At 39.5% G+C, this 25,976-nt stretch overlaps 1 protein-coding gene across 3 annotated transcripts in view; it reads left to right on the top strand.

Moving 5' to 3' along the window:
• Positions 1-25,976, top strand: part of FBXO38 (F-box protein 38) — a 46,996-nt gene that overhangs the window by 8,890 nt on the left and 12,130 nt on the right. Inside the window, exons 3-15 of one of the 3 annotated variants that reach the window (XM_037161864.2) lie at positions 1,795-1,928; positions 5,004-5,167; positions 5,373-5,538; positions 7,381-7,518; positions 8,710-8,847; positions 10,527-10,620; positions 11,646-11,776; positions 15,373-15,543; positions 17,113-17,255; positions 18,101-18,311; positions 21,881-22,000; positions 23,346-23,525; positions 24,985-25,494. In XM_037161864.2, the coding sequence (XP_037017759.2) occupies positions 1,795-1,928; positions 5,004-5,167; positions 5,373-5,538; positions 7,381-7,518; positions 8,710-8,847; positions 10,527-10,620; positions 11,646-11,776; positions 15,373-15,543; positions 17,113-17,255; positions 18,101-18,311; positions 21,881-22,000; positions 23,346-23,525; positions 24,985-25,494 (2,300 nt within the window). Of the gene's footprint in view, positions 1-1,794; positions 1,929-5,003; positions 5,168-5,372; positions 5,539-7,380; positions 7,519-8,709; positions 8,848-10,526; positions 10,621-11,645; positions 11,777-15,372; positions 15,544-17,112; positions 17,256-18,100; positions 18,312-21,880; positions 22,001-23,345; positions 23,526-24,984; positions 25,720-25,976 lie in introns of all 3 variants that reach the window. The other 2 variants (XM_037161862.2, XM_037161865.2) reach the window with 2 other exon arrangements.

Raw genomic sequence — 25,976 nt, 5'->3', positions numbered from 1 at the left:
TGAGGACCCATATATTAGTTTTTTGATAACTATTTAGCATGTTTTCATGAACCAAGACAAACCATGGTTTCCTTAAAGGAAACCTAAGCCTTGCTGTGTGTGCTGTGTCAAACAGATTTACTGAAATATATTTGATCTGCCTTTTGAACTCAAACCTACTTACTATGTATCTATGAAGGGAAAGTTAACTTTTCTTTTTCTAAGGGCAAATGTGACATAACTTCACATGATTACTGAACTATTTGTACTTACAGGGAGTATAACTAAGGCAAATAGTTTGGACAACAGTGATTTGGGGGAAATATTTTAGAGGCAAAACTTGATTTAGAAAAAATTGAGTATTTTTCATTGTTCATAAAATATGTAGTTGTATAGTTTCTAAAAATTATCCTACTTATATTTAACTTATAGAGACTATAAATTAACTTAGCAATAATACATTTTTTAAATAGAGAAATTAATTTGATTTGATTCTTTTTATTTAAAAAGTTTTAAAAGGGAAGAGACAGGAGCTGGGGTAGGAAAAAGACAGAATCGAGAAATATTCAGCAGGTATACTTGGACTTTTCTTTTAGAATGAGTTTAATTTTTACAAATTAGACTCAGACCCAGTGGTGTGGACATCTCTTTCTTCCTCTTCCCTAGCTGTGGACTTTTTGCGGGTCACCTTTTCTGAGCCTGTTTCACCACTTGCAAAATAGAAAAATCAAAGCACCTACTTTATCAGTGAGGGTTCTAACAGGACACAAGATACACTCAGCTGGAATTTGAAGATAATTTAATGAAGGGACTGTTTAGAGTGGTGTGGTAGGGTTAAGGGAATCAATGAGGGATGTTGAAGAATTCAACTAGGGGGCCAACTAGAAACAGCAGAAAGCCTTTGCTGGGACCTGTTTGCTAAAGTCAGCTGATAGCCAGAGGGGCAGGGCACACTGCCCAGCAGAGAAGGGGAGGGCTGTGTAGGAGGCACCTTGTAAAGTTGTGAAACAGTGACTTCCGTCTGTGACAGGATACCAGCTCAGTAAAGGGCAGCTCTTTTTTAAAAAGTTAATCTTGTTATGCATTGGGGGGATGAGGAAGAGAATGAGATATTCTGATCTTTAAAATATATATATATTGGTATTACTGGAAACAGAACAAAAGTAGAAGTTACTTGAAAAGTTTCAGGAAGGAAAAATAATGGGAGATTGGAAAGAGGAAATTGCTGTTCAGATGAAGTGTTCTCAGTTAACGCTTATGCAGTACTTTTATCCAAGTATGTGATCTAAAAGGTGAAAGATCTAGGGAAAAAAATGACCTACTACAAACCTAGTAGACATGTCTACTGATGAAGCAAATAGTAGAGCTTCTGCAGGGGGTGGTGTTGAGGGAGCAGAGTAGATTTTTAGCCACTACAGATGGATTCAGTGAAAGCTGTGAAATAAAATTGGCCACCTCAGATTGATCAGTACTCTGATCGTCCTTGTGTTCCCTTATCATCTGGCTTTGAAATGCAATGAGCTTTCTTTCTTCCTTTTTAAAAAAATTTTCTTTGTCCTTAAAAACTTGAGAAAGGCAGGTTCTATCAAATGCCCTATGGAGGAAGTGCAATACTTTATTTAGATACTTGAGTATTTACTGACTTAGCTATTTTTAGTACAAAACCATAAATGCATGTTGATCTTAAAACCCTGTGATTATTCCTAAGGTCTTATTTCATTTGAGGAGTAGGAGAATGGAAGAAGGAAAAATAACCCATCAGGGAGAGGAAGTACTTAGCCACTTGATAAATTTGAGTTTCTTTCTCTCACAAAGGTACCTCCCTCTGCAGGATATCATGTGTATGGAATGTCTTTCCCGGAAGCTAAAGGAAGCAGTGACCCTGTATCTGAGAGTTGTGAGGGTTGTGGATCTCTGTGCAGGGCGGTGGTGGGAATATATGCCGAGCGGTAAGTAGATTTAACGTGTACATGAAGTTTTCTACTGGAAATTATCAATAATGTTTCCATCAAAGGTTACTTATCATCAAATGTTACTTGTCTTGAGCTAGGCAATTGGAATCACCTTATAGGTAAAGAGGCAGGATTTTTATGTGAATTATTTAGGTTGGGTAAGTTTGGTAAAATACATTTTGCCTGATATATTACCATTTTAATCATCTGTCATTTTCATTTCTTATTCTCTTCAGGAACTATATCAGCCCGTTCCACAGATACATAATTAGAGAATATTGTTGAGACTTTTATTAACTACGTGTATGTCGACCATGTTAGACAAAGTGTCCTTTGTTTTACAATGCAGGTTTTCATAGTTTTCCTGTACCTCTTGATGGCACCCTCTGGTTAAACAGATATTCTAAACTATCAGGTAAACTAGACCAGTTTTTCTAAAGCTGCTCTAGTAGGCCACTTTTGGAACTTGAATTTCTTAAGCACTTTTAAAAGGCCTATACTAGGTCTTGGATATTTTCAAATAAGGTATTGGCCTTGCAGGTAAAGAACTCAAAGTTAGTAGCTTTTCCACAACAAACGGACCTCAGATAAAGAGACTGTAAAGGAAGAAAGTTGATGATTTCAGTTAAACAGAACATAGCTGAAAGGGAAGAATCAAAGTTAAGGGCCAATCAGGCTTTTTTTTTTTTTTTTCTTCCAGTTAACATCAGCCCATTAATTAATGCTGTTTGGTTACTGTTGTTTGGCAACTTTAAATGCCTTATTTAATCATGTTTCATTGCATGTCTTTTTTAACCACCTTTCAAAATATCCAGATCCTGATATTTTGAAAATGTGATGGGGCTGGGCACAGGGAACTTTACTGAATGCGAAGGGCTGAGGAGATCATTGTTCTGCATTGTCCTATATGCGGAACAGGACAGACTACCTCTGGAATGCTGGCATATTGCACAGCTTGGGGTACTATATCCTTTCAAGAGTGTCTTCCATTAACTGGCAACTCGTGTCAGTTGGCCATAGTTGGTTAACAGTGTATGCCCTTATGCGAACCAGATAATTGAGACTAGAACTTAGCTTGGGAGAAGGCAAACCTTGTCTTTAAATACTTGAAAGAAACCATCCTAAGGGAAGAGGATGCATCTTATTCTGGAGAGTCATAATTTACTGCAGAAAAGAAAAAAAGTAGGGCAGTGTGAAGATGACTGGTATTCCTTACATTTTATTGGCTTTCATGGAGGTTAGGCCAGCAGGAGTTCTGGAGATGGGATCAGTGCAAGGCGTAAAGCAGCAGCAGCAGAGGAGAGCTCCCAGTGGGTACAGTTTTAGAAGAATTTGTATGGACATTGCTGGCTTCTTTCAGACTGTGATAAATGCCTGTGAGCCCAAGGCTTCCCAACCCTGCAGTGAATATTAAAAGAGAGTCAAAGCAGTCTCTAGCCTAGAATAAACTCTTACTACTTACTAATCCCATCCTGGCCTATTCTTTGGAGTTTAAACCCTGATTCTTTACATAGTCATGCTAAGGTATTTATATATTGATAGTACATTATGGTTTTCATATGTGATCTCTTTGGATTCTCATACCATTTCTCTAAAGAAGGTGAGACTTTATCCACATTTAGTGCAAGGCAATGTGTAATGTACAACAGAAGAGATTGGACATTGGCAGTGGTCAGACTTAGTTTTGAATTTGGGCTCTGTCACTTGGTAGCTTTTAAACTCTTTCAAGCTGGGTTTTTTTTGTTTTGTTTTGGGTTTTTTTTTTACATTGGTGGATGGGATGATATCCTTATTCATTGGGTTGTGGTAATAGATGAGAACAAATGTAAAATGGTTAATTAACCCATTGAATGGCTCAGTCAGTAACGGTTACAATACAGAATAATAATACAAGCTGTTATAATTAGAGAGACCAAGTCATTTCTCAGGTCCCTTCTTACTCTTTAGTTTTATGATTCTAAAGTTAACATATCATCTAGATTAGCCCTGTACAAATGGTACAACTTTTAAAAACTTGAGTATGTAAGACTTAGTGATTTGTGGCTTCGTTTTTATTGAGAGCTAATATTTTTATTTGTCATTAGTGAGCAGTTGGCTTTCCGACAGACTACATTAAAAAACAAAACACCCAGATAATAAAGTGTCATCTGTATGAGACTTTTCTCCCGCCTTACCTCACCGGCACTTCTGCTACAGGAGTAAACTGCCTCCTTCTGTTCCCAGGTGGCTGGTCCCCACTAGGGAGCATGAATAGATGAATAGACGAACAGATGTCTGTTAGTGGAGCATCCTCAAAGGGTGCATCACTTATGTTTTCTTAGGCACTAACTTGCATCCATCTGTCTTTTCCAAAAGAATTAATTATCTAAAATAGCAATTTGCAACTGCTGTACCTCCCCCCAAATTTTTAAGTGAACAATACCTGACTGTTTAGTCAGTGGCACATACCTCTTTCCTTTTCAATGGTCAAATTTTAAAAAAGGCATCAGCCAACACAACAAACAGCTGTCAGGTGTGAATACCCTGTTTTGAACCATAAACATAGGTCATATAATAGATTTGCATCTTATTGGTCATGTCACATAATAAGGCTGCATCTGTTAATTCTTTGTACCAGAAATTCTTATATAGGCATATAAAAATGACTTTTTAAAGGTCATTTTGGAGCCAAACAGTATAGGTCATTACTGTTATTATTCATTTTTTTGTAAATCAAGAATTATACCTATTTTTTGTCATGCTACAGAATTTTAGTAGTTAGTTTACATATGGCATGAGATGAAAATTTTGAAAATCGCTGGTTCAAGATGTCTGGGGAACAATAGTTAAACACAGGATGGAGCAGTTACTAGGAAATGGTCAGACTAAGAGAATCTGGGTTGGGACAGATTGAGGTTAAAACTGAGCTTTCTGAAGATGAAGATCACATCTTACTCATTTTTTCAGTGGGCTGCTCCACAGAGCCTTTGAGGTTTTATGGACCAGAGAGTACCTTTTGGGGAGGACAAAAGTGACTAGGAAATGTTGACAAACAAAAATGAACTTGGCACTAAATATCTTTGAACTTCTCAGGTTTCACAGATTCCAGTTTTCTGACACTATTGAAGAAGATGCCAGATGTTGAACAACTCTATGGCCTTCACCCTAGATATCTTGAGAGGCGAAGGGTACGGGGCCATGAAGCTTTTAGCATTCCAGGTGTTCTGGAGGCTTTGCAGGCATGCCCAAACTTAGTGGTGAGTGCGTCTAGCTGAATGTTTGACATCAACTCATTGATGAAATAAATCAAAAGAATGATAACACTTGTTCACTCACAGGCAAATTTCACCCATAGCAAACTTTTAAGTTCCATTGCATGTTAAATATTTTATGGTACAGAAGTAGAAGCTTTGATGCTAAATTAAAAGCCTTTCTTATTCTTGCTTTGGCATTACATTCTAGGGTGTGGAGACTTCTCATTTGGAGTTGGTAGAATCCATTTGGACATATATGCCACATGTTCATATTTTGGGGAAATTTCGGAATCGTAATGGAGCATTTCCAATTCCTCCTGAAAATAAACTGAAAATTCCTATAGGAGCAAAAATTCAAACTTTACATTTAGTTGGTGAGTACTCTTTGCCAGGTCACTTGTGGTTCCTTGAAATGCCATATAACTGAATATTCACTGAAAGGAAATAAGGATAATTTTAGAAATGGCGTTGTTGATTGGTGATGGCAAAAGATATGCCTATGAGACTTGTATAAAAATACCCCATTAAAGAGCCCCAGGTGGAGAATGGGAGAAATACTGCTTTATAAACAACTTATTCCCTTTTCAAAGACAGTGGGAGTAGTTTTGAAAGTTGTTGTGGGTTTTTTATTTGTTTGTTTTTTCAATGAGTCAGATCCTGCCACGATTTCCTGATATTCATCCTTTGGTCCTGGCTCTGCCCTCTGGAACAGAGCCCTCCAGTGTAACTTTCTGTGATGGCAGCAGTGTACTCTCTTTGTACTCTGCCATATGGTACCCTTTTTGGGTGGTGAAACAGAGGCACTGAATGTTTTATGTTAATTTATCCACTAGCCACATGTAGCTAGTGACTACTTTATAATACAGCTCAACCCTAGCACATTGCATAATAAAAAAATATCCTCACTATAAGGATTTTTTAGTAATTTTTTTTTTAGGAAATTGAGCTTTTTTATTTCTTTTTAAAGATTTTATTTATTTATCTTTAGAGGGGAAGGGAAGGAGAGAGGGAGAGAAATATCAGTGCATGGTTGCCTCTCATGCATCCCCTGCTGGGAACTGGCCTGCAACCCAGGCATATGCCCTGACTGGGAATTGAACCACAATCCTTTGGTTTGCAGGCCCGCGCTCAATCCACTGAGCCACACCAGCCAGGGCGTAATAATTTTTTTTAATATAATAAGAATCCTTATTATAGTTCTTAGTTCACTTATGTCTTCTCCAAGCAGAAGGTTCCCCTGTGTTCTTCAACTCAGAGCCAGTGGAAAACTCTACCACTTCTCTGTTTCCCTGAGAAATGAGGAGATGGTCTTTTTTTTAAATCACCTTATTTGCAGCGGGCACAGTGTGCATTCTCTGTCTAAATATTTTCTAATGTTCTATACCAATCGAGAATAAGGAAGAAGACAGGCAGGTTACTTTCTCAGCATCATGGTGACAGGCTCCTACCACATTCACAAACCCTCACAGCTCAGGTATTTATAGAAAGAGCGTTAATCTCCATCTCTGGATGTCACTCAGAGATCACGATATTTAAAGCCAGCCAGCCTGCCTCTGTGCTGAGAAATTCAGTCTTCTCATCGACGGGGTAGTGGGCCTTGGTAGTGAGATAGTAACTGTGTGTATTGTTTCTGCATCTTCTTAATTTTGTGTTCAGTACCTGTTTTCATCTTACATCCACAGGGCAGATATATCCGGAAAGGGTTGTAGAGTTATGAGAAAGACTTACGTGTATAAAATATAGACATACTTTTTAAAAAAGATTTTACTTATTTTTAGACAAAGGGAAAGGGTGGGAGAAGGGAAGAGAAACATCAGTGTGTGGTTGCTTCCTGTGCACCCCCTACTAGGGACCTGGCCCGCAACCCAGGCATGTGCCCTGACTGGGAATGAAACCAGCAACCCTTTTGTTTGCAGGCTGGTGCTCAGTCCACTGTGCCACACTAGCCAGGGAAGAAATACTTTTTAAATCCTATCTTCCCGTATGCTTTTTCTAAAGAAATAACAAGGTACTAGTCTGTTTATGGTTTGTTTCTATTTTTCTTTATGATACTGTTTTAAACAGGTCAAATTTGATAGACTTTAATTGGGTAATTCTGATAAAAATATCCCCGAAGGATACATTATCAAATTCAAAAATACACTCTTGCATTTAGACACGGAATACAGAGTTTCCTGGTGATTTTCTTGCTTGTTCTTTTTTGGAATATGTTTTAGGGGTGAATGTTCCTGAAATTCCTTGTATTCCAATGCTAAGGCATCTTTATATGAAGTGGGTAAGACTCACTAAACCACAGCCATTCAAAGACTTTCTTTGCATCAGTTTACGGACTTTCGTCATGAGGAACTGTGCAGGTAATGGGTCTTCGTTATGGTGGAAATACATATGCTATTCTAAAAATACCCTAAAGCAAACTCCACAGCTGCATTCATAAATGAAATTATATTTTGCCACTACTGTATGTTTTATAACTTATTCCCCTCGTGAAGATAAATATACATACTTTTTGTTTTAAAGACAGTAGATGCATGATTTGTGTCTGACCCATAAGGAAAAAAGGCGTCAGTATGTCTCTACATATTTCTAGGCACTTCAGCACTTTTAACTTTTTGTAGGACTGTTTTAATATATTTCTGTTTGCATTATTTGTCTCTGATCCCCTAATCATTCTGTGTGTAAAAGTTGTCTGATCTAATCTATTTACTTGAAAGCATAAAACACTATGATGCTAGTTTCCTAGTCAGAAACCTCCCGTGTCTCCATTTCCCAAGAGTGTCGGCTTTGAACTATTCTGCTTTAAAGTTAACAATAACCAGGGACCTTCCTGATAGTTTTGTTTCTGCCTCTTTTCCAAGCCACACCTTCTTCTGTAGTCAGGTTTGCCTATGCACTGTCTACAACCAAACGCCTTTCACTGGAGTGTTTCTCCTTATACTCTCTGTATTGTTTTGTCCCGAGTGACCTGCTTCCTTCCTCCTCTCCACTTGTAGATGTCCTTCAGTTCTGCCTCTTTCCACTTCCCTTCCTCTCTTTTTTCTTTTTCATGTGACATGGAAGATACTGTTTTTGTAGTTGATATGTTCTGCCTTTTTATATTTTTATAATTTTTCACATTAGTTTTGTCTCCATGTCAGTCACAGGTTCTTTGGTAGGACCATCTGTTGTGAACTTCTGTACACTCAATACAACACTCATTACATAGAGAGATGTTTAAATGACTGAGCTGTGGTACTTGAATGAAGCATTAAATGTTCAACTTAGCCTTTTCTCCCTTCATTATTTTGAGCTCAAAACTGTTAAGACTTCAGGGAATTTATTTTAAAAAAATACTAAATGCGCCTCTCCCATGTTACTGATAAACCCTTATGCTAAATAAGTATACAGTGAGCAGGGCAATGCTTTCATTCTAACAAGTATAAATGGGAGAGAGTCAACTACTTGGCTGCCATTTCCCAAACAATTTAAGTTGTTTCAGCTTCTAATGTGAAAAAAAATTTTAAGGCAGTTTATATCATTTGATTGAATTTTGTTTTCCCTTTCCCCAGGTCCCACAAATTCCTTGAAATACGTCCCTTTAGTAACAGGCTTGGCCTCTGCCCGAAACTTGGAACATTTAGAAATGGTTCGAGTTCCTTTCCTTGGAGGTCTTATCCAGCATGTAGTGGAAGACAGCTGGAGATCAGGTAATTTTCTTTAGTTACTAAATATTTTATTTTATTAAAAAAGAATTTTAAAGGTTTCATTTATTTATTTTTAGAAAATGGAAGAGAGGGAGAAAAAGAGGGACATCAATGTGTGGTTGCCTCTCTTGCACCCCCTACTAGGCACCTGGCCCACAACCCAGGCCTGTGCCCTGACTGGGAATCGAACCAGCGAGCCTTTGATTAGCAGGCCAGCACTCAATCCACTGAACCACACCAGCCAGGGCTAGTTACTAAATATTTTAAAAATAGATTTTTAAAAACCAGCCAGCTTTTATTTACTTCTCTTTTGAGTCTTTTCAAAAGAAGCTGCTTGTTAGTGTTGGCACGTTCTGTCTGGTGTATTTCATGGAGAATAAGTAACCATGAGCACAGGCTGGCATTCATTTTTGTTTTAACAGTGTTAAACCTTCTTAAAATAATTGTAAAGCATGTTTTCCAGCTTGTTAATACTTTTTACTTAGTTAATAACATATCTGTTATATTTGGAATGTTTCTGAGAAATGTTAATAGGAATGTCTAATGTACTTTGGTATTAAGCGATGTTTTTTGACTTGGATACTTTAGACCTATGAAAGAATTCAGATATTAGTAACATGTTTTCATGTTTATCACTTGGATATAGATCTGTCCATTAGATGATGGCTTTTAAAAGAAAAAAAACATTTTATTCTCTAGATCTCTTAATTATATTTCAAATAAAATGTTCTCCATGTTAATCATTTCATTGAAATGAAAATACCAAGACATTTAGCTAGTTAGATAATTAATAGTTGAGAGCTAACAATCTAACTTTGGATATTCAAAGTATAAATGAAAAATCAAGTACCATTGGTAACAGGTATTATTATTAACAGTAATAATGATAATAATGCTTGAAACCCAACAGAAATGCACACATATATATGTTTATCAGGGAGTGTTCAAGATTGTTTATAGTAGCATTGTTCATAAATACCCCAAAATAGAAACAACCCTTGCATCGGATTGCAATATCCAATTTCCAGCAATAGCATGGAAAATTAAAATGTCACACAGTCTTGCAGTGGAATACTGTGTGACAAGGAGAATGAACAAACCAGCTGTAGGCGGCAGTGTGGATGAATTTCATAGACAAAATGTCGAGTAAAAGAAGCTAGACAGAAAAGCGTACATATGATGTGAACTTATTTGTAGAAGTTCAGAACAAATCAGTCTTTTGTGAAAATTCATGAGCTATATACATGGATAATTTGTGTACTTTATCCTCTGTATTTTGTACTAGTTTCAAAAACATGGAACAAAACCAGTTGAAGTTAAAGTCATGCTGATCTTATTCCTTATAAATACATTGGAGGTTCATACTTTAGCCAGAAAGTGTAAGGATCCCTTGTTTACAATTCTCTTGTGAGCTCTGGCTTTCTGGAAATTCTTACCTAATAATCTAAATAATTTGGACTGATTTTCACACACCATCAGAATGTCTGTTCAGAATGACAATATCTGTTTTCCTTTTAGGAGATGATTGGCAGTCACAGTTGATCTTGAGATATTAATTTAAATGGAAAAGTAAACTTAGATTTATTTTTAAACAGATAATTTTCTAAAGTGTGAATAAATGCTTTAATAAAATTACTGTGGTCAAATGAAATGTCTTTTGTCTTGTTCCTCTTCTCCTTTAGGTGGTTTTAGAAATTTGCACACCATTGTTTTGGGGGCTTGCAAAAATGCTCTTGAAGTAGACCTAGGTTACCTCATCATCACTGCTGCTCGTAGGTATGTTTCCTCCTCACCTGTATCTTTTGTTTTAGAATGATAATTTTTTTCCTGTTTTACAAAAATTTGGGGGGAATATGTATGTGTGAAGTGCTATATCATGCTTCATTCAGATTTAAAGTACACAGGAGTTGTTTAAATAGCAGCATGGTTGTCACTTAGTGGTAGTTTTAAGCTATAACGGGTGACCAGTTCAGCTCCTCTTCAGATCCTAAAAGCTCTGACAGGCAGTGGTGTCGTTAGAGAAAAAAGCAGCCAGCCGTGGGGAAGTGCCTGCGTGCAGCCCAAGTCAGCAGGCCCACTGGTGCCCGCGGCCCTCTCGGGGAGCCTTGTCTCAGCTGCGACGGCCTTCCAGATAAGTTTATTATTTGCCGTTGGAGTTATTTGCCGTTGAAGAACATTTTTTAAAACCAGCCTTTTCAGGTTCTAACCTTGTAACACCTTTATATTTTTAATACATTTTTATATTATTCTCTGCCACCTTTATTATTTCCTATGTTATTAAGAAGTCTACCTCTACTTTTACTTTAATGTTTTATTTACTTTGAATTAACTGTTTTTCAGTTTATTAAAAAAGAGTTGTTTCATCGGTAGAATATTAAGAATTATAAATAGAACAAAACTGTTTTCTAAGTTTGAGTAAGTAGTTTTTGTAACCTACTGTAGAACTGTACTTTGTTCAAATGGTCTTAACAGCTAGCATAGAAAAGATGTGAGAAAAATACCAGCTGCAGATTCTTACCTAGACTTAATGAGGTTTAAGAAAGCACTGGAAAGGATATACGATTCTTATGGTGTAATTCATTGTTATTTAATAGAACTTCAGTGCACCACCTAAGATGTGCCCACACTTTGCAGAATGCCCCTTTAAAGGAAACATCTCTGATATTTTTTAATGGAGGGGAGAAAAGTTGTTTGCATTTGACACTTCAGTAAGGTAAACTTCTTTCAGAGCCTTACATTAGGAAGAACCTTTGATTCTGGTTGCTTTTATTTTACTGCAGTATGTATTTCTTTGTTCATAGGTTACATGAAGTTCGGATCCAGCCTTCTCTCACCAAAGATGGCGTCTTTTCTGCCCTGAAGATGGCAGAGTTGGAGTTCCCCCAGTTTGAAACCCTTCATCTGGGATATGTAGATGAGTTTTTGCTGCAGAGTAAGACTTATACCTTCTTTTATTCCTTAGGATTGCTGTAGGAAACTTTCTTGACAAGTAGAAGCCTGAACTGGGATGTTCCGTATTATCCTGAATATAACAACTTAAAATCTTAGGTGCTCTCGCTTCTTAAAAAAGAAATTACTAATTTAAGCTTGTAGTGTCAGTATTTTTTTCAATATTGCTGTTGATTTTAGCATGTTATAGGAAATACAGTGATTATCAGAATGCCCTCCCCCTAAAAACCTTTACCTACATTTGATATTGTCTCCACTACTGCACACGTTTCTTTCCCATTCTGCTTCATTTTTTTCACAGAATGTCATCCTTGGTTCCATTTGTTGAATTTGACCTACCACACTTCTTGAAGCTTTTGATGGTCCTCTCAGATGAGGTCCCATTCCCTGCCCATGTTCTTCATTTCCATAATAAGCCCGCTGGGGCTTCTGGATTTCCCAGATAGTGTGAGCACATAATGGTCAGTATTCATTTAATGATGATTGCTGTTGGAAGGCTTGTTCACAGCCTTTTTTGGACTGTATTCACAATGGGGACCTCACCCTTTGGGTTTCAGTGCATGTCAGTTCAAACATGACGTTAGTCATACATGCAAGAGTACCGGCATGTTTTTATTTTTGCAAGAACTAGTTTCTTCCCTGTGTAGTTTACAGGAAGTCTTTTCTTCACCTGTCGCTATCATTCCAGGTGGGTTTTTTTCCTGCGGATCTAATTTGCGCTGTCAAAGAGCAGAGAAGGCTTACTCCTCTGGTCAGGACAGTCCAGGCCCAACAACACAGCTGTTGTCCTTTTTCATTTCTAACGTATGTAATATAGTGGGAGTTTTACTTTGTTTTAGTTGTAGTTTTCATTTATACAGGTGAAGGATTTTAAAAAATTTAATCAGCCAGTTTACACAGCAATCACTTTTAATCTATATGGCTTCGACAAAGATCAGCCTTTCACCAACATAGCTTTAAAATGCTAAACTACTATAGTAATTTCATATAAAATCAGTGTACAGAAAGTCCTTCCATAAAGTTCTTAATAAATTCTTGGAACTTCAGTGAAAACAGTGTTTGTATCATGAAACCAGTTTCACCCTAGGCTCATCGATGCAGAAAGAGTGAAGTTCAAGTTCCTACGGCATCTCATCAACGTTGTGAGGAAAGGTGCTCTAGTGCCTGCTGTGTTTTGTGTCAGGCTTTTTTTGGTTTTGATGAGGTTGCCCGCATTCTCTGTCCTTCTACATTATCTATATAGTAACTTAAAATTATTAGCTTGGTAATTGGTCTTTCTATAATTTTGTATTTTATTCTCAAAAGCTTAAAATTACAAATTTTGTGTATTTAAGGTGGCCACATTTAGGCCCAGGGAAAGATTGTCTTTGAGGGTCACCTTTATAGCCAGATATTTCCCTGTTGTGCTTCTTCCCCTCATCACATGTTTTACAGAGAAAAACATGTTACCCTTGACTACTGTTACCTTGTACTTGCTGAATAACTCTTTTATACTTAATAGTCTCTTAGCTTTGACCGTTCTGTAAGCTGTTCTTTTCTTCACATGTGCTGCAGTTCATCATTTTTTCTCATATAAGTGCACTCCTCTGCTTCTCCAAGCATAGCCCAGGATTCTCAGTATCAGAAGAGGATCCGGGTGCCTCTAAGAGACTATCTAGAGAGGAACGAGAGGCCCCAGGCCACACTCTTTCACTTAATGTCATCCTTCTCAGTAATTTAGATTTCGAAGCAGCTCTCCAGGTGGTCCCTGGTAAAACTCGAGTCACTTTTTTTGTTACACAGGGTCTGGCAAAATATAAATGAAGCATCACCTTTGTTCCTTATACATTTATGGTAGAAGTGATAGTGCTCAAATAGAGAAATGGACGTCCGAAAAGCAGGCGCTGTGTATTAGGGATACGAGAAAAGTGACCCAAGGGTCACTTAGTACTTACACGTACTAAGAGTACTGAGAGAGGGGTTCTTTGTTCACCTAGCCTTGTGATCACAGAGCTGCATGCAAAGGTGGTAACACTCACTGAAAACCAGAAGCAATACAGAGTAGTGTTTAGGGCTGAAGTTTTGGAGAGATGGAGAGAGGTGGCTCTGAGGCCTTCCTATGATGAATCATGGGACCTCGGCCAGTTACTTCTTTAGTCCATGTTTTCTGATTTGTTAAATGAAGGTAAAACTAACAAATGAGAAAACATGGACTTCTATTATTACAATCTCATATTTAGATAACATTCCGTGGTGTTTACTGAATGTAAAAATCTAGCATACCTATGGGCTGAATTAAAAAGAAAAATGAGTCCTTAGTGATGTCCTCAGAGTTTTGAGGGAGTGTGGTAATCAGGAGACCCCAAGAGCAGAAACACAGTGGTTGTCCCAAAGCACTGAGTGAAGGACGTGGATTTCTCATGTTAGGCTGCAGCCTTTATGCAGGTAGCACTTACGGAACAGGGCAGGCCCAAGATTTACCTGGCCAGAGGGAGAAAGTAAGTTTTGAGTCCAAAGGGCAAGAAAAAACTTCTTACCAGGTGTTGAAGAAAATTGCTCAGTTAAATTGTAAAAGATGGGTTAAGGTGAAATTTGCAAAAAACTACCAGTAAATACACAAAAGGGGGACTACAGGAGACAGACCATGAACTATATGGAAAGTGGAATTGGAAGTGTTTGGAGTGGGTTGGTTGTTTTAAACGTGTTCCAAACTAAAGTTATAAATCCCTGTAACGTGCAAGGTGACTTCACCAGAGCAGTTGGCTTTCTCTGTGCTTTCATCGGTTGGTTACAAAGACTGAGAGATGCTTGAATTCTGTATCCCTAGTCCTATGCTGGACATTGAAGACATAGATGTGAACTAGACATAGTTCCTTTTTTTTCTTCAAATTGTTCATAGTCAAGTGGACCATTCTGCATGGTAAAGAAAGGGCAGGTAGATGGGAGAAGCGATGATATAGAGGACCAGGAATGAGGTATGATTAACAATGGCATGAACTAGAATGGAGGGACCTCTTTTGCTTATACACACCCCCTCGTCTGTGACCAGACAGGAGGCACTATAGCCCAGTGGCAGGGAAAGCGGGCGTGCCTGAGTTAGCAGTCCATTTTCTCGGGATGGATACAGATTTGCTAACTAACACAATGAGCTCTAAAAATGAATCTGAATTCCCCAAGTTTACTCTTCTGTACATGCAGCCACACCCAGCTCCAAACACATGGTCCTTACACTGTGAGAGAGCAGCTACCTTTTAAGGTATTATTTTCCTTTTTAAAGATAAAACTCAAACTTCACCATAAGCATGCATTAATACAAGATATCCCTCAGTTTTGCTTTAATTTGGCTTTCTTTTTTGCCTTTTCTAAACATTTGGAAGTAATTTTTTTCTATTAGCTGCTCCTTAACTTTTAATATAAATTCTCACTTTGCAAAATAAATGTTAGTGTTTATACAGTATACCTAACCAGAAAATGTACCAGAATGACACAGAATGATCTCAAAGAGTGATCATAGTAGATGTTAGATAAAGAATTGGAAATGCCCCATGACACTTAACCTTCCTTTTTTTTAATTAAAAAAAAATGTATTTCTCTTTCTAGGCAGAATGGCTAATGCGGATCTGGTGAAGTATGGTTTGGCTGATGTGGTAGAAAACCCTGGCATTATCACTGATATAGGGATGAAGGCAGTCAATGAAGTTTTTTCCTGTATCAAATATTTGGCAATTTACAATTGCCCCCATCTGCATAATCCATACAATTGGATCTCAGGTACTGTGGTCTTCAGTGTGGCTGTATTTTATATCAAGATAATATATATCTCTGTCTGTGCTGTGAGTAGCATTCCTAATATAAAATGTAGATAATGTACATGATCGTTCATACAAGTTCTGGGAACCTTTGATAATCTATTTGGAAGTATATTCAGTGCTTCTTTGAACTCCTGACATGCCTACCTAGAAATTTGCACTGTCCAGGTTATGGATTCAAGTGCCCTGATCTTTATGTAAACTTTTTGGGCCAGGCACATACAATGAAGGTTAGAAATTGTTGCTTGGGATATTATACTTGTTTTCTCTGAGTTACCTTTCAAATGACACATTATCTGAAAGGACAAGGACAAAATGGGTATGTGTGTGTATATATATCAATATATAAATTACATGACATATTAAACATTAACTTGTATTTAAATTTTTCACCTTAAAATTCTAGGCTATTTGAGATACCACCCCCCCCCCGTGGTATTTTTCATTATTGATAAAGTTCATTTTTCTCCCTAAGAGAATAAGTAGTACAATTTGTTTCTTTAAAGGTCTTAAAACCTGAATCCACAAACCTTTAAAGAAATTCAGAACTAAAGAATTTGCATTGTGATGTCCTCTTTAACCACACCACACCCCCTCCCTGGCACTTGCAGAACAGCCTCATCTGCTGTGAGTCACCTCCTAGAGATGTTGTAGCTGCTCACAGTCTCGTCTCCAGGTCTGTTTATGGGCTCTGGGCCTCTGCTGAGATCGACCCCTCATTAGAATGACCATATCTTACCCCCAGAATTGAAACATCCCTGGCCCAGCTGTACCAAGAAGTTACTGGGAAATACAAACTTTAGGCTGTAGGGGGCATATAGATAGATCACTTAAAAAAATAACATTTATTGGGTTTTTGATTTGTTTGTTTTCTTCAATACAGAAGAGTATAAAGAAGAAAACAAAAAATGGCCTATAATCCCATCACTCAGAACTCCTGTTAACACTTAAAATAACTAAAAGTAATACATGCACTTGATAATATCAAACAGTACAGAAAGGTACAAAATGAAAGTCTCCTCTTCTCAAAGGTAACCACCATCAACAGTTTCTTGTATCTTCTTCTGGACAGATTCTTTTGTGCATATTGTGGCCTATACATGTATAGCATTTAAAATGATGTATATGTACAAAAGGATCCTGCTATGTCTATACACTGTCCTATAGCTTGTCTTTTATAGTAAGAATATTTTTAGAGCTTTCCATATCAGCAAGCATCTTTAGTTCTCCATTCTATTAATAGCTGTATAATGTTCTATTAAGTGAATGCACCCATAGTTCTTTAAGTAGTGTCCTACTGTTGAATAAGTATGTAGTTTGTTGAGTGAATCACATTTAAATAAAGGCAGATTGGTTACAAGCTATCTAGCTCTCACAATGAAATTAGGTAACAAACATCATAGTTTACAGTCAGCTAGTTTTAGAGAGCATGAGAAAAGTTACAGGATTTGAAAGTCCTTGTGACCTATAGCAAAATTCATTAGTAGTGGAAAAAGTATTACTTAAATTCTCTCTGGCATTTCATCAACAGACCACTCAAGATGGACTCGATTGGTTGATATCAACTTAGTGAGGTGTCATGCTTTGAAGCTGGACTCCTTCGGCCAGTTTATTGAGTTGTTGCCCAGCCTGGAGTTTATTTCACTGGACCAGATGTTTCGGGAACCACCCAAAGTAAATCACATTTGAGAGAGCTTTTGTTTATTTATTTGGTACCCAAGGGAGAAAACAAAAGTGATATTTTTCTCTTTAATAACTTGCCTTTACAATGTTATAATGGGACTCTACTGTCAGTGCAGTGAAGGCATAAAGGTTATAATAATGCTTGCATGGCCTCTTTTCCTTATAAATGAGTATTAAGGGGTCTCTAGAGAAAAGGGGAAAAAAGTAAGGAAAACTGTATCAGCTCTAAACTGAAGGTAAGGTAAGAGAGCAAAGGTGGAAATTTGAGCTAAGACAAATTATTACTTGGACTAATTAATTGGGAGGTTTAATCGGGAACCCAAAATATAAATAAGGATTAGGAATTTATTTGGAAGTGGTTTACTTTGCTGCTATTGTTTAATTTAGATGTATGTCCTGTGAAATTTGAGATTGCCTAGTTGAACAAAATGTTATTTTAAAACTGCTTAACAAATAAAACTTATATTCTCACTGTAATAAAAACTTAATGCATCAACTCACGATGTTCTCTGTTGTCAGCCCTTAGTGGTTGCATCCTCACTGTTGAAGCAGTGCAATAGAGTGGGGGAAGCTCAGGATTTGGGGTCAGGATAGTGGGGTTCATGGTCCAGTGGCACCACTTACCTGGTCCTGTGCCATTAGGTAGCTCTCCTCCCACTGTGCATCTCATCTGTAAATCAAGCTGAGTAACAAATTCTCTTGCTCGAAGTGTTGTGAGCCTTAAATGAAGTCCTGTGTACATATGTAAAAGCATTACATAAATAAAGTGCTGTATAAATACTCTCATGTAGAGAATGAAGCAAAGGGTTTAAGCATGTGGTTTTGTCTTGCCTTAGGGCTGTGCTCGAGTAGGTCTGAGTGCAGGCACGGGAATTGGGGTGTCCTCGGCTCTCGTCAGCAACCAGAACTCCAACAACGACAACGATAACAATGCTCAAAATAACGCCAACATCCACGACAACAATCACCATCATCCAGATGACTCAGATGAGGAGAATGACTTCCGGCAAGATCTACAACCAGGAGAGCAGCAGTTTGCAGCCGACGGTAACCCAGATCTTTTGTGAGCTCCAGACAGAAATGATTTTTACTTTGGATCATATTTCTCTGATTCTGTTTTGTCCCCACCCCCCAGCTTCATTTTGTCACTTGACACATTGGGGTTCAAGTTGATAAGGTAAATGAAGGGGTGGATGAAATTTGCCTGTTTGCTTGTTTCAGACTTGTCCATGCAATGCCTCTTGCCACAGAATCTTTAAGGGTGCTTATCGAATGGGTAGGACTCATAAAACCCGTGGGAATTAGGGTACACTGAGCCTCAGAGGCCTAGCTTAACTGAGATTTTACTTTGAGGATTTGGGCAAAAGAACATCTCCTTACCAGTAGACAGGAGTATTGAGTTTGAGTATGGAGACCATTTTTGGACATTCCCAGAGCTGAAGAAAAGAATACCAATGATGTGGTAGACATTGTGTTAGGCATCTTTCACTTACCTTTCATCATTAAGTCCTTTACAACCATCAGCAAATTAATTACATAAACTAGTAAAAGCCTATGGAATTTCACTTATGTAACTATCCAGTTCTTAAAGAATTATCCAGTTCTTCAATATTGACTGAGCACCTGCTATGTGCTAACCCATGTGTTTCATAGGTAGTTTCATCAGTCCCTCTGTTGATGAGTGTGAAGAGAGTGACATTATTTCCTCACCAAATTGTCTGCTTCTGCTAGACCCATAAGACCTAGAGAAGGAATCTCTTCTAGCCATCTGTCTTCTGCTCATTTACCCATTCTTGTGGGCACAGTAATTAATGAGAACTGGGAGCCCTGGTGGTCTGGAACTGCTCTTATAATGAAAATGTACTGTATGCGGAGCATGATTTCCTGTAGAGTCACTCTCAAGGGTGCAGGCCCTTGTCTAGGAATCGTCTGTGAGCACTGCCTTCACTTTTTCACCTCTCACGTTCGCTATGGAACTCTCGATTTTGGTTCTCAACAAAGTCAACAGTGACTCTTATAGAAGCCAGTGGTCATTTCTCCAATTTCATCTTCTTTGACATCTCAGCAGCATTTGTCATTGATGCCCATATCTACCTTCCTAAGATAGTTTCGAAACTTGGCATCTCTGAAACCATTTTCCTGGTTCTCTTGCTAGATCCTTGGACATACCTGTTCAGTGGTCTTTGATTGTACCACACCCTCTATTTCACATTTCTTCTTGATCTCACTGGTTTTTCTACATGAGCTCATTCCATATCGTGGTTTTCATACCAACTATATGCTAAGAATTCTAAACCGTTTTTGCCAGACTTCATCTTCCTACTTATTGAAACACTACAGTAATAATCTAGCTTCACGGTTTTTATTTCTACATGAGTACTCTTAGGCACTCAAACCTACAGCTAAATCTCTCCCCTCACACTCTCCCCGCCCTTCAAAAAAAATTACACAGAAGGTTCTAGGGGTTAAAGAGGGAGAGTGAGGTCAGGTCAGGTATTATCTCTTTTGCCTTGTAGCCCCTGAGTGCCGTCATACTGGTCACTGGCTCCATAAGGAAATGGACTTCAGAGAACATAGACCATCCATGGGATACTGTGACAGTAGATGTAGCACAGAAGTGCCCAGACCCTGTGAACCCAGGTGTTGTTGTGTGGTTGAAGCTGATGGAATGGACAGATTATAGAATCCGCTGGAAAGTTACTTGGTCATAGGCTTCTCAGTACATCCTGGAGAATGCCTTTCACTGTGAAACGACTTACTGGTGCAGCAGGGATTAGACATGTGCAAGAACACCGTGTCTGGTTTAGGAGAGAACAGTGGAAGTCCACTCTGCTAACATGGAAACAGAAGCTTTTAGTTGATTAGAGACCTGCATTTAAACAAATACTGAAGGTATAGTATTGTTAAATAAGAGCTTCAGATGCTGTGAAAGGCTGAGAAACAAAGCAATGAGCCACATAAAAGCCAAGATTGAAGAATTAAACGGCTTCAACAAAAGGAAGTCTAAGAATACCAAAGGTGATGGCAGCATTTGTGGAGAAATGAAGATTAGTATAAAATGTTAGGTTCCATGAGTCTCTTCCAGGTTGACAGTGTATACATTTGTGTGTATTGCTATATACATATCAGCTGTATTGATTCTTTTAAATAAGCTGGAGAAAGGCTTTGTTACTTGTGGTCAAAACCATGAGTAGAAAGAATTCAAATAAGAGAAACGAAATAAGAAAAAAAAGTGGTACAGGGATTCAGAATAAAAAGGATGACCGAGAGTCAGTGTTAGTTAAAATGACTAACATCGATGCTTCCAGTCCAGGTGCAAATTTAACACTATTTTAAAAATTAGTTAAAAATTTGTATTGACATGCTGACTTTCCTTAATGTAGAATGTTAAAACTTTCACACGAAGACCTTTACTTAGTTTTGGACTGGCCCTGGAATCAGGCAGAGCTGCCCACTCTTTATTACCCTGTTGTATTTAACTTCATCCTCTTGCATTAACTTGGCTTGCCTCCATTCTTTCAGGAACAGGATCTCTTTTTCTTTTGCTGTTTTTTTTTTTCTTCATTTCACTCACAGGGTTGGATGGCTGACTTCTCAACAGTGTTTATCGCACTCCCCTGGGCACCGAGGATTTAGTGGTGCCCCAGGCAGCCGTGCGCTGCTCCCTGGGGTGTGGCCGAGCCTCGAATGTAGGCCGTGTCAGCATTGTCCTGATGCAACCTGAGGTTGAGCACACGGGCACAGGGCGCTGGGGCACTGGGTGGTGTGCCTTGAATCCTGCCTTGATGGCTTTGGATGTAATCTTACAAGAAGCTGGCAAAGCCAGGAGTTCTTTTATTTATGGTCCTCTTGAAAAAGTGACTGTTTTATTTTAACACTAGTAAATTGACTGACTGAAGCTTTAGTATTTATTTAGTAAATGGATTGAAACTTACCAGTCTGAAATTGCACACTGTGCTTATCTCCTGGGAAATGTAAATAAAATGACACATTTCTATTTAGTGATAGACACTAATAACTGTAGTGAAGACTTTGACACAAAAAATATTTGAGTAATATTAAAATGTTAAAAATGTACTTTGTGCATTTGTTAGTAATCCTTGCCACACACTGGCCAAAAATGATAGTCTTTTAGAGAATAGGAGAAGAAACAATTGGAGCTTGCCTGCTCAGCACATCCTGGGTTAGCCAACAGGTGCTATGAAACTCATTGCCGATAAGATGATTCTGAGGTCTTCCAGGAGGTGGCTCTTACTACTTTAAGGCAAACGGCTTAGGGGAGACAAATAGTTGTCTCTTACAGCTGTCCCTGGTAGCATCTTCAGGAATGAACACGGTGCTTCCACTCAACTTGTGCCTCTGTCCCTGCTTCCAGCTTCCAGGGATGGGCTTTCTCTACTCCGTGCTCCTTTCCCATCTGTGATTTCTTCCCCTGCCGAGTAATTGCATATATCTTGTTAATGTTGACATAGTGAAGCACAAGTTACATGCTATTTTTCCATAATTGGTCTTACAATCATGGGGCTGTTAATTTCTCAGGGGTACCCCAGTTTTGGCTACATTGTGGCTTTTTTAGACCTCTTCTGGTTTGACTTTGACCGTTTATTTTGTTTAAGCATTGAATGAGATGGAAGACATGGTACAAGAAGATGGAGAGGTGGTGGCTGAGAGTGGACACGAGACTCCAGCTCACAGTCAGGCAGTGATTCCTGTGGACGTTGACGAGGAGCAAGCAGGTAATCGTGTGACTTGCCACTTTGATGATTCTGAAAAGTAGGGCCTGGCTGGACTAAGAACAGTTAATGATATGCTTTATGCTACTTATTATTGAGGGTTGTGTTATGTTGATGTTCCCCTGGCTGCATGTGTGTATATTTTATTAAAGTTTGCTTTTGACTTTTTGTAACTGATAACTCTTTATTGGCATGCATGCACATGTGTGTGAGTGCAGAGAAAGAAAGCTCTCAAGTTGTTGATGGGAAAATGACCTGATTAAATACTTTGCTTGTCCTGTCGCTTCATTTTGGTGAGGACAGCAAGCAGTGGAGAAGTTGTTCTGGTTTAGTAAACAGACCAAGACAGAATCTCCTTTTGCCATTGGGTGACTTATGACTGGCCATGGAGTCATGGGCCCTTAAAGATTACCTAATACAGACCATTGTGTTATAGGTAGGGAAACTAACATCCTTTCAAACGCTTGGATGTTTTGCTCAAGCCCACTCAGCTAGTGAGCAAGGGACAGAAGCAAGATTAGAATTCAGTTTATCTTACTCCTGGTCTATTGGAAGGCTGCCTTGTCTTTGGGTGGAAAATAGCTTTACCCCTGTTTTAAGTGTCTTACAGATGCAGTCACTTCCTCAACAAACGCTGTATGCCTGCTCTTTGCTAGGTATAGTAGAATGTAACAGGAAAAAGATAGGTGGGGTTCCTTGGAGCCTACATTTTATTGGTGGAGTGAATATCAGTCACTGTCCAGAGAGAGTAGGTTTGGTCAAGCTAAGGGTTTACAGTATGTCCTGGCAAGCAGATAGAACATTTTGTACATAAATATAAACACTGAAGTAACCAAACTGTAGCATTTGTGTAGCCTTTCAGGAACACATCCGCTCGTTCAATGAGATGGACCTGTCCTTGGTTAACAGATGCAGAGTGCTCACCAGTCCCATGGGTGTTAGAGGTTCACCTACATTTCCTTTGCCCTCTTTTGTACATTTGCAAAATTGGGAAAACAGCCCATTTTTTAAATGATTCTCCTGCCTGTCATTTTGATTGTATTAGCACGATTTGAGACTTCAGAATAGTGAAGGTGTTGAAGGGGGTGCCGTGTAGCCTGTTTCTGTTTTCCTTTAGAAATGTGTAATGTCGGTTGGCATATTAATCATACCTGAAGTTTCATAATGCTGTAGAGTCAAAGTGCTGTTACAGTATCTCATCCAAGCGTATAGTCCATTGAAATGAGTGCTAAGGGAGTCTACATAGAGCCAAGGCACCTCTGCCAGCCTGGGTTCCTGGAAACAGTGCTTTCAGTGAGAGCCTTTCTTGGGCAAAAAGTAACTATTAGGCCTGTGCTTTTTGTTTTAGGACCCAGTGGTCTTCAGCGTGTAGTGAAACCAACCCCAATTACTGTTCATGATTCAGAGAGTGATGATGAGGAAGACAGTCTAGAACTCCAGGAAGTCTGGATTCCTAAGAACGGTACTCGGCGTAACTCTGAGCGCGAAGAGAAAACTGGAGAGCCAGTGCAGTCCAGGGAGTTGTCAGGTGAGAGATTATGTTGTCCTCCGACCTGTTAGTGGGAGTCGTGAGAACTGACTCACGAGGCCTTTGTTTTTTCTATAAGCTGCCCTGCTGCAGCGGTTGCGGGAGGCAGGAAAGGCAGCATCCTGACAGAGAGGGGAACCTGGGTGGTGCTGTCAAGGGCGAGTGTAGCACAACAGGATTGTGGAATCAGGGCTCAGGGAGGAGCAGGCTTGAGGATTGTGACTCCCAGGTGGAGGCTGGAGGAGTTGGTGGCGCCAGGGGCTCAGGGATTAGTGTGAGGGATTAGTCACTGAGCTAGCCAGAGCACTGAAAACAGACATTGCCCAGTTCATAATCTGTGCAGCCGTGCTTGGTGGTGGCTAGCTTGGTGCTTGAAGGAGTCCTAATGTATTTTCTTATAATCCTCTGCCTCCCTTTAAATCTGGCCAGCAGCCTTTTGCCAAAATTTGCCACACCAAAAAACTAATTCTCTTAATTTTTAGGTTCATACATCTTTCTTGTCTTTTCTACCTTTCTGTTTCTCAGAACCATATGCTTACCACTTTCAGCAAAGGATGAGGCTTTTAAAAATTCTCCACTCATTTTTTGGGGGGCACCCTGCTCCTTAATATGTGAGAATGTTTGATACACATTTAACACCGAACTAGTAATATACATACCCTTCTGTGTATGGAGAGCTCAGTTCTTTAGACTTGGAAAATTTACTGACCCTTGACTGATCACTCAATTCCTATTTTATTCCTTTTAAGAAATTCAGATATTTTTACACTGTGGTTGAAAGGAGCTTTAATGGAAACTCGGAAAGTTAGGGGAAGTAATGTGACCAGCTGACTAACCTCATGTTTCCTTGAAAGTTCAGTTTCTGAATTTAGAAACTGGATCTGTCATCCTGACAAAACCTGATAAGCATTTTTCGTATATTCATTGAGCCTTACTGTGCCCCAGGTGCTGTGTTAGGTGCTGGGAGGGATGCAGGGATGTGCATGGAAGTCATGGACTCTCTGGGGAACCTCCAGGCTGGTTGAAAGGTCAGGTCTGATATGTGTATAATAATGTTACAAGGAACATACTGCAGCAGTTTGGGGGTGGGGTGCAGAAGAGAAACTGAACAGAGATCCAAGGCTGAAGAATTGATAAGAATAAAGCCCCCCGTGTAATAAGGCAGGGGAATGTTCAGTTTGGGCTGGGGTATAAAAAGTATTCAGAGGGGAGGAAAGTGGAATGTAAGTATGGAATTAGATCATGGTGAGCCCTGAAGGCCGAGTTGAGGAGTGTATGAACCATGTGGGTACTAGGGAGCCGTAGAGTATTCTCAAGCAGTTGAGTGATGTGGTCACCATTAAACTTTAGTAAAATTAGTGTACATTGTTCCCTGTCCAAATTTACCCTGACCTATTGTCCAGAATTTATACTGAAATCTTTTCTTTTCCTCGGGCCATTCTTCTTTTTCTGTAAGCAGTAAGTGGAAAAGGCAAGACTCCACTTCGAAAGAGGTACAACTCCCATCAGATGGGCCAGTCGAAGCAGTTTCCCCTCGAGGAAAGCAGCTGTGAGAAAGGCTGTCAGGTCACCAGTGAGCAGATCAAAGCCGATATGAAAGCAGCTAGGGATATTCCTGAAAAGAAAAAAAACAAGGATGTTTATCCCAGCTGCAGCAGCACCACCGCCAGCACAGTGGGAAACTCCAGCTCGCTCAGCGCTGCTTCTCAAAGCCCTGACTGTGTAAGGATGGTGGACAGCGGCGGCTCTTCCGAGCCTAGCCCTACAGAAGTGGATGTGTCCAGGCAGTGTGTCTGCTCCCCTGCTGGGTCAGAGGACTCTGAGGCCATGGAGGAGGGAGATGCAGAGAGTTCTGTCTGCCCCAGATGCTGCTGTCACAGGCCTCAGGAATCCCAAAGGAGAACTAGCAGGTGTTCTGATGAGGAACGTCCTTCAACCAGCCGAGCCTGTGTTGTGAATGGCCCGGATGGTACGAGATCCGCCTTTTCCTTTAGGACTCTGCCACAAGGGGGGTCTTCAGGCCCAACACATGATGAGAGGACTAATGGGAGTGGCTCGGGGGCTACAGGTGAGGACAGGAGGGGGAGCTCCCAGCCTGAGAGCTGTGACGTGCAGTCTAATGAAGACTACCCTCGGAGGCCCCTAACAAGGGCCAGGAGCAGACTGTCCCATGTACCGCTGGTATCTGAGTCAGGTATGACAATGCCGCCAGGACTGGCACCTGCAGGGTAGGACTCGAGGAGGCGTTAGTGCGTTCCATGAGGTTTCCTACATAAGGCCAGCTGGGCAGACCGAGTTCTGTGTTGGGGTTCTGTGACCCTACAGGTTTGGGGCTAATTTTCAGCAGTGATGGGGGAGGGGAGGGTGTGTAAAACAGCTTGAAAAGGATCCAACCCAGAAAAACTCAAGAAGTTAAGGTTCTAAGAAAAAAAAACACTGTGTATATTCGCC

The sequence above is a fragment of the Artibeus jamaicensis genome, unplaced genomic scaffold (assembly GCF_021234435.1).
Source record: "Artibeus jamaicensis isolate MK-2021 breed Jamaican fruit bat unplaced genomic scaffold, CSHL_Jam_final contig_432, whole genome shotgun sequence".
In the NCBI taxonomy this organism is placed as follows: Eukaryota; Metazoa; Chordata; class Mammalia; order Chiroptera; family Phyllostomidae; genus Artibeus; species Artibeus jamaicensis.
This window is presented reverse-complemented; position numbering and strand designations above follow the sequence as displayed.